Genomic DNA, 12,404 nt, shown 5'->3' on the forward strand with positions numbered 1-12,404 from the left:
GTCACCTTGTCTCTGCATGTGGCAGCAGGGACTGGAGCAGGGGTGGGCAACCCTGCAACCCTGATGAACTCATGCTATGAGTTGTACTACGACCAGAGGAGAAAGGAGGAGTATGCGCCAGCACCTGTTTGCTTCTTTTGGCTGCCGTCAGGTCTGTCCTGTAACATCTAGTTCCACCCACAGACTATCAGCTTAACTGTTTGAAGGAGCAAACAAAACTACAGAGAGTTTTTCGCATGACAGCCTGAGCATGTACCTCCTGCATGGCCGGAAAGGATGGAACTGAAGAAGAGTCTCTTACTTTGCTTTGTGATCTACAGGGAGGGAACATTAGCAGAAGCTTCCTTCGCTTGTGCCAGCCATTCCTAGCAATGTTACCTGCACACCTGTCAATTACAGGTAGGAATTTAGCTTCAGCTGCAGGAACGTCACATTTTTCAGGGCTAAAGCAGGCAGGGAGATGAGATGTATGGGGAATCTTGCCCACAACAATGCAGGTGGTCATGCAGGGAAATAACATCAGGATGAGGGAGATGCTTGCCATGCACAATGCAATTCCACGGCGCCCATGTCCTTTCATCTGTGCCAATATTGCTACCTTTAAAAAATATATATATCTTGGATTATATTATAAGTCTGCAAGAAGTCCTACACATTTATTATGGTCTACAAATTTACTCTTTAGGAAATGTATTCGTCTTGGGTTGTGTATGAGTCTATGGACAAATATTGTGCTATGCCAGTGGGTGGGATATTTGGGTGGTGGGGTGAAGTGGCATGTAAGGAACTCTCTCGATGTACTGCAGGATAAATGCAGCAAGAGCAGTTAACGAGAAAGGAGGTTCCTGCTAACCCCAGACCGACACTGGGTTCTCCTGCAGTGCTGATCAAGATGACAGGGCAGATGGTTATGAGTAGTGACTGTGGTTGAGGTTGGTGGCTCCCAAATATCTGGAGAGCATCAGGTTGCCTAATCCCTGTTCTAGAGGAATGCAGAGGTGGGGCGTGGGGAGGCATTCAGCAGCCACGAGGACTGCAAGGAATGTTTTGGTGCTAGAACGATGAAACAAGCAGCAGCACGAGCGAAGCGGGTCAGTCAGGAGTAATTTTGAGGTGACTTTTTTCCAGTGGAGGCTGGTGGCTCCGATATCAGCGGGGCGGTGAATCTGCTCCAGGTTTCAGTCAGAACCAGTCAGAACTCTAAAGGAGCTCTCCGAGGTGCTTCACAAAGTGTTCTTAAACTGCTCTGGAGGTGGAGGAAGGAGGGAATCCGCTCCTGGTTTCAGTCAGAACCAGTCAGAACTCTAAAGGAGCTCGCCTAGGTGTGGAGCTGTCTTTGGAACACCTTGGATAGCTCCTTTAGAGTTCTGGCTGGTTCTGACTGAAACCTGGAGCAGGTTTACCTCCACTGAGTGGCTGTGCAGGACTTCAAATGGGTGCAGCTTGAAACGCTAACTCCTCCCACTTGGAAGGTCTGGCTCCATTTGAAGCCACATTCTGTCCCCATTTCAATGTGAAATAGACCCTGCACCCTGTCCAACTCTTCCTGCTAGTCCCTCCCTGCTATTTTCCCCCAATAAAAAACAAAATATAACCCCTCTGCCCTGGTAAAGGTGCGTTTTGTTTTTAAAAAGAAAAGAAACACTTTACCTCAGGGAAGGCAGCATGGAGGGCTCACTACCACAAAAAAGAGGGGCCCTTGCAGAGGCTTCTCCTTAGTGGGAAATGACGCCTCGAGTGTAATTTTCTGTGGTAGAACTTGTAGTTGTCCAACTATGAGCTCCATGATCCCTTGGAGGAACACTTGAGGCATTTTGGTAATTTGACAGGGATGCTCAAAAAGCTCAAGTGGTTGTCAGGGAAAGCTGGAGGGGGCGCACACATTGACAGTTATGAACTGCCACACGAATCTGATGCAGACTCTAAAAGGCTTCTGCGACTACTCTCAAGCCTGCCCCGACATGGTTCCAAACAAGGCTTTTATGGTGCCCTCCCTCATTCACCCCCTTCATGGATCACTGCCTTGTTGTGGCGAACGGGCTTGCGTAACTCAGTGAAGCCATAAGCTATGCCATGCAGGGCCACCCAAGACGGACAGGTCATGGCAGAGAGTTCTGACAAAATGTGGTCCACTGGAGAAGGAAATGGCAACACACTCCAGCATTCTTGCCAAGAAAACCCCATGGAACGTATCACAAGGCTGAAAGAGATGACGCCAGAAGATGAGCCCCTCAGGTCGGAAGGTGTCCAATATACTAGTGGGGAAGAGCAGAGGGAATTTCCAAGTAGCGCCAGAAAGAGTGAAGTGGCTGGGCCAAAGCCGAAAGGACACTCAGCTGTGGTTGTGTCTGGTGGTGAAAAGAAAATCCGATGCTGTAAAGAACAATATTGTTTAGGAACCTGGAATGTAAGATCAATGAATCAAGGTAAGCTGGAGGTGGTCAAACATGAGATGGCAAGATTGAACATCGACATCTTGGGAATCAGCGAACTAAAATGGACAGGCATGGGCGAATTTAATTCAGGTGACCATCATATCTACTACTGTGGGCAAGAATCCCTTAGAAGAAATGGAGTAGCACTCATAGTCAACAAAACGGTGGGAAAAGCAGTACTGGGGTACAATCTTAAAAATGATAGAATGATCTCAGTACGAATCCAAGGCAAACCATTCAATATCACAGTAATTCAAGTCTATGCCCCAACCACTGATGCCGAAGAAGCTGAGGTTGATTGGTTCTATGAAGACCTACAACACCTTCTAGAACTAACACCAAAAAAAGATGTCCTCTTCATCATAGGGGATTGGAATGCTAAAGTAGGAAGTCAAGAAATCACCGGGGTAACAGGCAGGCATGGCCTTGGTGTACAAAATGAAGCAGGACAAAAGCTAATAGAGTTTTGCCAAGAGAACACGCTGATCATAGCAAACACTCTTTTCCAACAGCACAAGAGGCGACTCTACACATGGACATCACCAGATGGTCAATATCGAAATCAGATTGATTATGTCCTTTGCAGCCAAAGATGGAGAAACTCTATACAGTCAGTAAAAACAAGACCTGGAGCTGACTGTGGCTCAGATCATGAGCTTCTTGTTGCAAAATTTCAGCTTAAATTGAAGAACGTAGGGAAAACCACTAAACCATTCAGGTATGACCTCAATCATATCCCTTATGAATATACAGTGGAGGTGAAGAATAGATTTCAGGGATTAGACCTGATAGACAGAGTGCCTGAGGAACTATGGACGGAGGTCCGTAACATTGTTCAGGAGGCAGCAACGAAATCCATCCCAAAGAAAAAGAAATGCAAGAAAGCCAAGTGGCTGTCTGATGAGGCTTTACAAGTAGCTGAGGAAAGAAGGGAAGCGAAAAGCAAGGGAGAAAGGGGAAGATATATCCAACTGAATGCAGAGTTCCAGAGAATAGCAAGGAGAGACAAGAAGGCCTTCTTAAATGAACAATGCAAAGAATTCGAGGAAAACAACCGAATGGGAAAGACTAGAGATCTCTTCAAGAAAATTGGAGATCTCAAGGGAACATTTTGGGCAAAGACGGGCATGATAAAGGACAAAGAAGGCAGGGCCCTAACAGAAGCAGATGAGATTGAGAAGAGGTGGCAAGAATACACAGAAGAACTATACAGGAAAGATCTGAATGTCCCTGATAGCCATGATAGTGCGGTCACTGAACTTGAGCCGGACATCCTAGAGAGTGAAGTCAAGTGGGCCTTAGGAAGCATTAGTAACAACAAAGCTAGCGGAGATGACAGTATTCCAGCTGAGCTATTTAAAATCCTAAAAGATGATGCTATTAAAGTGCTGCACTCAATATGCCAACAAATTTGGAACACTCAACAATGGCCACAAGACTGGAAAAGGACAGTTTACATTCCAATTCCAAAGAAGGGCAATGCCAAAGAGTGTTCAAACTACCGCACAATTGCGCTCATTTCACATGGCAGCAAGGTTATGCTCAAAATCCTACAAGCTAGGCTTCAGCAGTATGCGAACCGAGAACTACCGGAAGTATAAGCTGGGTTTCGAAGAGGCAGAGGAACTAGAGATCAAATCGCCAATGTTCGCTGGATCATGGAGAAAGCAAGAGAATTCCAGAAAAACGTCTATTTCTGCTTCATTGACTATGCTAAAGCCTTTGATTGTGTGGATCACAACAAACTGTGGCAAATTCTTAAAGTGATGGGAGTACCAGACCACCTTACCTGTCTCCTGAGAAACCTGTACGAGGGTCAAGAAGCAACAGTAAGAACCAGACATGGAACAACCGACTCGTTCAAAATTGGGAAAGGAGTACGACAAGGCTGCATATTGTCACCCTGCTTATTTAACTTATATGCAGAGTACATCATGAGAAACGCTGGGTTGGATGAATCACAGGTCGGAATTAAGATTGCCGGGAGAATTATCAACAACCTCCGATATGCAGACGATACCACCCGAATGGCAGAAAGTGAAGAGGATCTAAAGAGCCTCTTGTTGAGGGTGAAAGAGGAGAGTGCAAAAGCTGGTTTGAAACTCAACATTAAAAAAACGAAGATCATGGCATCTGGCCCCATCACTTCCTGGCATATAGAAGGGGAAGAAATGGAAGCAGTGACAGATTTTACTTTCTTGGGCTCCAAGATCACCACAGACGGTGACTGTAGCCATGAAATTAAAAGACGCTTGCTCCTTGGGAGGAAAGCTATGGCAAACCTAGACAGCATAGTAAGAAGCAGAGACATCACCTTGCCGACAAAGGTCCGTCTAATCAAAGCTATGGTTTTCCCAGTAGTAACGTATGGCTGTGAGAGCTGGACTATAAGGAAGGCTGAGCGCCGAAGAATTGATGCTTTCGAACTGTGGTGCTGGAGAAGACTCTTACGAGTCCCCTGGACTGCAAGGAGGTCAAATCAGTCAATCCTCAAGGAAATCAACCCTGAGTGCTCATTGGAAGGACAGTTCCTGAAGCTGAAGCTCAAATATTTTGGCCACCTAGTGCGAAGAGAAAACTCTCTGGAAAAGACCCTGATGCTGGGAAAGACTGAAGGCAAAAGGAGAAGGGGACGGCAGAGGATGAGATGGCTAGATAGCACCACCGATGCAACGAATATGAACTTGAGCATACTCCGGGAGAGAGCGCAGGACAGGAAGGCTTGGCGTGAAATGGTCCATGGGGTCACAAAGAGTCGGACACGACTGAACGACTGAACAACAACAACAAACCCTCATTCATGGAATTTTACGGGGTGTCCAGACATCGTCTTCCACTCCTAGCCCTTCCCACCAGTTTGTCCATCTTTTTTTTTTACCGCAGGAAACACCAGTAAGTAAGAAAAGGTGGAAAAGCAGCATGATGGCTTCTGATCGTTAGCACTGGGACTGCTCCATCTGAAAGCACCCACGGTGTGGATCAGACCATTCCTGTCCACCAAGAAAAATTCTGTTCTAATAGAATTTCTGCGTTTAAACAAAAAACTTTTTTGTCTAACGGAGTGTGAACATCCACAACTGCGTTCAGTCAAACCAATAAATCAGGTGCAGTGTGTTAAAAAGTGTATGAAAAGGGCAAGAAGAGAAACACCCAAAGATGGAATGACAAAGTAACTGGATTCAAGGCTATGAAGTAGCTGATTTAATCTTCTGCTAAAATGGAACAGTAGGAAAAAAATACCAACCATTAAACAAGTTGTCTAAGCAGAACAGATACGCTGGTGAAATGGTACAAAAATTCACCGGTAAAGGAAAGGGGAAGAAGGCATTGTAATGATGGAGGAGAGCTGGAAAATGGCCAGGCTGAAGGACTGCATAAAACTTGGAGTTATATCAATTGTGAAAAGGTTTGTAACTCTTTAAAGTGATAGAAATTTTTATGAAACCCCCCCTCCCCACTAAGTCTCAACAAGAATTGAGTGCTAAATAGGAACGAGTTCTGATGGATCATGGGATGCTTTGTGGGACAACAATACTTTATGTGATCATAAATAAAAAATAATAATAAATAAAGTAAATCAATCCAGTGGCGGATTGAGCAAAAACAAAAACAGTTGATCTGGAAGCACCCTCAGAGAAATTCAGCATAGGAACAAGCTACTGAACCTGGAGATAGGCTTCAAAGTAGGTATGATAGGGGATTTGTTGGCTCTGGTCAGCACACTTGCACTGCTCCATTATCTCTGAATAAATAGGTTTTGCATCTTTGTGTATTTCCTGTAAAACCTGCAAACTCTATTTGACCACCAGCAAGAGCTGGACAATTAAAAAAAAAGAGTGCATAGACCATGGGCAACAATAGCTTTGTCATACTCTATTAAAAAGAATATGTTTCCAGCCTTCTGAAGATGTGGCATTTCCTGGAGAGGGTTTTAAGAAAAGGAAAAACAAAACAAAACTGGGAAGGCATGTGCTAAGGATGCATAAACATAGGAAGTGTGTCATGGCATTAGGGAGAGACTCAATGGAACCCTCCCAACTGTTTTACACTGAAGCTGGGCTGATATTTCTCATTTGACAACATACGGCTTGAATTTTTTCAGGATGGGCGAAATGAGGGGACAAAATGGGGCTTACCTTTCACCGCCTCTGTCACCACTTCAACTACGGCTGCTGCAGTGGCAGCAAGAGCTTTTCTCGCCATTTCCCCCCAGTGGAGGCTGGTGGCTCCATGTCAGTGGGACAGTGAATCTGCTCCAGATTTCAGTCAGAATTCTAACGGAGCTATCCAAGGTGCAAACTCCTTTAGAGTTCTGACTGAAAGCCAGAGCAGATTCACCACCCCACTGAAAGTGGTGCCACCAGCCTCCACTGTTCCCCCCCCCCCAATGTCCTCTGTGTGACACTGTGTCATGATGTAGCATCACAAAGAAGGGGTGTCTGGAAAAAACGGTGGCTGACAGGTCTTCTCCCCCGGCCCTGCCGCCCCTATAGCCTCTTTGGTGTGATGCTACATTATGATATAGCATCCAGGGCTGGCTCCGGGTTTTTGAGGGTCCTCAGGCAAGACACTCTCCCTCAGTAAGTCTACCTTCTCCTTATCGTTGTTACCAGCTGCTATAGCTCCTCCTCCTCTTTTTCATCATTGCTCCCACTTGTTGTATGACAGGCCAAGAGCCGGTGAGCACGTAGGCAGTGGCATCTGCTGCTGCTCCTTCTCACCACCACCGTTGCCTGGGCCAGAGCGAGAGGCAAGTGAACAGTCAGGATGAAATGGCGAAGAGGAGGAGCGACTCCAGGAGGCTCTTGCCAGTGGGCCCCTATTGCGATGTGGGCCCTTGGCATGTGCCTGACCATGCCTACTTTTGACGCCGGCCGTGACCGCTTCACACCAACAGAGTTACATGGGGGGAACTGGCAGCCACCAGCTGGCAAACTCCAGGACGAGCATTTGCTATGGGTAAGGTACATGCTCCCCCCACTCCATTTTCTGCTCGTGTCCCCTGAAAGGACTGTTGAGATGTCCTGTCCACTTCTGCAGACTGCAAAGCAGGCGGTGAAAGTGGGGGGAGGGCATTTGGGGCTAATCCAAATGTACATACATAAACACTGGTTCAGTTCAGATGCTCAGTGGCCTCTAAAGAACTTTCTGTGGGCAAATATGGACCTTGGAACTGCCACTTGTGCCATCACAGTGGCCCTGTTTCGAGACACTGCAACTGTCCAGAGAGCACCAACCGGCACCTCTGGCACGGACATCATATGATCTGGAAGAACTAGAGGTAAGTAGAGCTGTAAAAACCTTCCTTGTGTCTCAGTGGCCTAGCAGACACATCATCACTCTGTTTTATTTCTACATGACTTTAAAAGGAGCCTGTTTTTTTAACTGGGCAAAAGCTGTTAGATGCACGGAACAAAAAGTCAAAAATGCAGTTGCAGGGAATGCTGTTGAGTGCCAGTCTATGGAGTGTCCGTTTATAATGGGTCTTGGCAGGCAACATTCGTATAAATAACTGATAAAACAGAGTTTCGGTGAAGTCATGGGTGACTGCACCATTTCAATGCCAGAATTTAAAGCAATGGGTTTGCGTGTGATGCATAGATGGTGCGCATGTATGTTCTGTGGGAGTGGTCACATTTGTTGCTCATGTGTCTGCCATGTTCATGCATAAATTGTGTGGGTGGAGTCTTATCTTAATGAAGCATATGAGTAAAGAGAGCTGAACCCTTCCCCTGCTTCACTTCTGTGTCCTCGGTTGTCCAAGCCCCTTCCCCCTCAGCCTGGCACTAATACTGGAAGTAAGCAGGACTGGGATTAAAGAGCCTTAAGGCAGGGGAGGTTTCAGCTTTCTTTATCCGTGTAGACTATTTGTTGTAAAAACGAGACATTGTTAACATTGTTGCTGGTTTTATTGTTGGCTTTTATTGTTGTTTTTATTGTTTTTAACGCTTTTAATATTTTAACTGTTTTTATGTATTTCATTGCTGAGAGCCGCCTTGGTAGGGCTTCTACCCTGAAGGGTGGCCAACAAATATTTTAAATAAAGAAATAAAATAGACACTCTTCTCTTCACTTTATATATGAATGGCACAGAAGCAAAAACACACAAACAGGGCTGCCACCACCAGGGCCGGCGTTATGTGCAGGCATGGCCGGGCACCTGCCGAGGGCCCAGGAAGGGAAACTGATAAGAGACCCTGGAGTTGCTCCTCCTTTTCCCCACTGCTAGGGATGTACAGATGTACAGATTCCCCACCGTCCGTTCCGGTGGGAAATCCGCCCGGGGGGGTAGGCGATCTGTTCCTCCCCTCCCGGAATCCTCCGGAGCGGCTCCACTTTACAAGGATTCTGCAGAGCTGCCCGGCTTGAGGGCCGCTTACCTGCTGGACCCATCTCGTTCTCCTCCGCGCCGATTGCCTTTTTTTTTTTTTTTAAAGGCCATCGGCAGGTTGTGCCCATAGACCTAAATGCAAACTAGAGCCGTGAATCTTGCGTATAAGTCTATGTGTCCATAGGTATAAGTCTATGGGAACATCCTGCCGATCGCCATTAAAAAAAAAAAAGGCAATCAGCGCGGAGGCCAACAGGACGGGTCCAGGAGCAAGCAGCTGGAGCCGTTCCACACGGAATCCTCCTGGAGCAGAGGTAAGTGGGGCTAATACACTGTGGAATCCGGCCTCATTTGAATCCGCAGTGGATTTCTCTACCATCCCTACCCACTGCAACCTGCTTATTCACCTGCCTCTTGTGCGGGCCTAAACAATGGGGAGAAGGTGCAGCAGTGGTAGTAGATGCCACTGCCTACTACTTGCTTCCTGGGTCTCTGCCTGTCAAGCAAGCAAGTGGGAGCAAGGATGAGAAGGAGGGTGTGTGCAATAGCAACCGGTGACAAGAGCAGTGAGAAGTTAGAGTGGTCGAGGGAAGGAGGCCCATTGAGGGTATCTTGTCCAAGGGCCCTCCAAAAAGTGGGCAATACAAATTTTGGAGCACTGGCCAGGCATCACTGAAAGTAGGGATTTTGTGCAACCCCAATTTTCTTGTTTGGGGTTTTGCTTTATTATGAATATGAAGAGTGACTGTGTGTGTTGGGGGGGCAGTTGGGGTAGAGAGAAACCCAAGTGCAACCGGTGTTCCTCAGCTTGGGCCAAACAGGTGAAGGCTAAACACTGATGGAGAGAAATGGGCAAAGAACATGAATTCTCAAAGAGAATTTAACGTTCTCCCCCACTCACCTAATTAATGTTTTTGATAGTCTAAACATGGCTCAGTTGTCCATGGGGGTGGGGAGAGATGACATTTCAATGTATCTCGCTATATTTGATTTCAAACTGATGGCAACACTGAAGCAGCTTCACTGCTTCCTATCTCATCCTTCAAAAAACTATGGGGACGTTTCAGTTTTCATTGTTAAGGTATCAGTTACGTTTTTCTGTGACATTTTGTTTCTTGACCTGTTCTACTAAGAGAAAATAAAATCCCGGTTCCTGCCTGGGTTTGCAAAAACAGAGAAGCACCAAGTGAGCTACAAATTATACAGGCCTGTGGCTAAAACAAGCAAAACAAAAACAAAAACACCCCAGCATGGCTACTTCAATTGAGCACCAAGACAACCTGCATGTTGCAACCTGAGACTGAGTACATTATGCAAACAAACCAAATATTCATCTGCTTTGCATAATGTATTGTGCTTCCCCCATAGTGTCGAATGGCACTCAAGCCCTGCCCCTGGGAAATTCCACTCAGACCCCCCACATCTGGGCTGCTATGACTTTACCGGACACCTCCCACACACTCTAAAGCCTGTCTTTACAATCATCAGGGCTAGAAACTTGTTATACATTCAAAAGAAGGTGGATATTTTTAGGTTGCTGGATTCTGTGGCCAGTACCACTTTCTGCACTTATGAGGGGCAAATGGAGGTTATAATGACCCTGGCTTTAGTGTGAATGTGGTGTAAGTGTGCTCATATTGCACATGGAAGGACATTGGGCATTTTGGGGTGTGGAAGGGGGACTGCCGCATGAAAATGTATGACACCAGAACATGAAAATCCAGGAACATAAAAAAAGATGCGCATGCTACGATAATGTCACGCCAATTCAATTAGGCATGCTCCTTTCCTCCCTCCCCTCCACCCACATTGGTTATTCCTTTTCAATGGGATGTTCTTTCTTTTAAAACTTTTCCTCCTACCAATGGTGCAGTGTTCTCCGTTCCAGCCCGGGCTGCATTCACACTTGCCGTCACGGCACGTCCCGTGCTCATTGCAGCGTGGGTGACATGCTCGCTGATCACAGGCCGCTCCCATCCACCCCTCCTCGCAGCGGCAGGTGCCTCCGACACAGACGCCATGCCCTCCACAGTCCGCGGCACAAATCTCTGTGGAAGAGAAGAAAGGAAAGAGGCCAGGGGTGGGTAGGTGAGGGGCAAGAAGGCGGGGGGAGGGGAAGGGGAGGGTCAGGGTGAAAAGAGAAATCCAGAATGTTATTGTTATGAAAAAGCAGCCACACTCCACTACCTCGCCTGACGGGGAAATGAAAGGAATTCCTACGGCTCATAACACTAATCCTTTCTGACAATAAGAATCTAATAAGCAGATTACAAAAAAGAGGAGACGGACATGAATTGACAAAGTCCGTCGGTGATTGAACCTCCTATTTGCTTTCTAATACTATCACGCTCCTCTGGCTTTTTGTTGAGCTGGCAGATCCAAAGGGGGAAGGTTTTCCCAATGTAAAGGAACAAAAGTCACTTTTTAATTAAAAACTGGTTAAGTGTGAAAACAATGAGCCACTAAATCGCCCGAAAATAAAGTCAAGTGTCGCCAGCAAAGTCTATTTGCAGCTCGTTAGCCCTCTGGTGACGGAGCTGGGGGCCTGGGGCTTATGAAACTTCGCTCTTTTGTCCTCACTGTCGTTAACATTCACAAAGGATGTTCTATTTCTCTTGAATGTTTTGGGAGCGTTGAAATCTTGCCTCCTCTCTGGGATACACAAACTGCCACTGGAAGGCCATTCCGGGCCTGCACAGCTTGAGATCGAAAGCCAAACACAACTTGCTGGCTGTATGGTGTAGCGCAGTGGTTCCATTGGTGGTTCTTGACCGGGGAGACCTTAGTTCAAATTCCCACTCAGCCAGAAAGTTTACTCGGTGGTCTTGGGCGAGCCACTCACCCATGGGAATAGATTAGGCCATGTATGCCGCTGGTTGTTATAAGTTAAATACTGGATTTTGGTCTACCAGATAAAGATTTTTTTTTTTTTCTAGAATCCAGAAAGACCAGTTCAAGAAATGGGTTTTTAGAGACCTTGGCTCTGGAAGGGTCCTTATTGGACTTGAAGGTGCAATCCTAGGCATGTTTAGACAGAGAAAAGGCATAGCACTCCCAGCATTCCCCAGCCAGCCTTTTCTCTGTCTAAACATGCCTAGGATTGCGCCCGAAATGGACTCAAAAAGTCCAGCCCTTTCCAAAGACCTCTAAGCCATTTTGTGCATTCGATGACATCACATGGTGAACCACCATATATATATGTGGTGTAGGTGACGTTAAGGTTTGGGGGCTTTGTTGATGCCTGGTATAACTGCAGTTCAGTTCATGTATTCTTTCAGGGAGTTGCAAATATGAACTGATTTCTCCCCCATCCTTACTTCAGTTGCAACACTTCAGCTTTCATGCTATGAATGATGGTGAGCATCGTTTCCATGGCCAAAAGTAAAAGAGTGTTACTCCAGAGTGTTACTGGGGTGGGGTGGGGGGTAAAGGTTTCAGGCCTACAGAGGCAAAGGGAAAAAGGGTCAGGCTTAGAGGCCTGGCTTTTTTTTTGTTGGGAGGGAGTATTCCTGAGAGGAGTAGTTTCATTTCCCCAGTGTAGTTTCATTTCTTCAGATTTGAAGCAGTACTTTCAGTTCTGGGGGAAGAGGGTATAAAAACAGAGAGTCAGAAAGACCAGGGGAGTGAGAGCCGAGTCA

The 12,404-nt window shown here is 46.5% G+C and overlaps 1 protein-coding gene across 1 annotated transcript in view; it reads right to left on the reverse strand.

Annotated features, from left to right (window-relative positions):
- TENM4 (teneurin transmembrane protein 4) overlaps positions 1-12,404 on the reverse strand; it is a 352,941-nt gene that overhangs the window by 128,737 nt on the left and 211,800 nt on the right. The window contains exon 12 of the mRNA XM_084845392.1: positions 10,629-10,814. Within this exon, the coding sequence (XP_084701518.1) occupies positions 10,629-10,814 (186 nt within the window). The remainder of the gene's footprint in view (positions 1-10,628; positions 10,815-12,404) is intronic.

The sequence above is a fragment of the Heloderma suspectum genome, chromosome 3 (genome assembly GCF_057233095.1).
Source record: "Heloderma suspectum isolate Gila_16-S chromosome 3, 16-S_ref, whole genome shotgun sequence".
Classification (NCBI taxonomy): Eukaryota; Metazoa; Chordata; class Lepidosauria; order Squamata; family Helodermatidae; genus Heloderma; species Heloderma suspectum.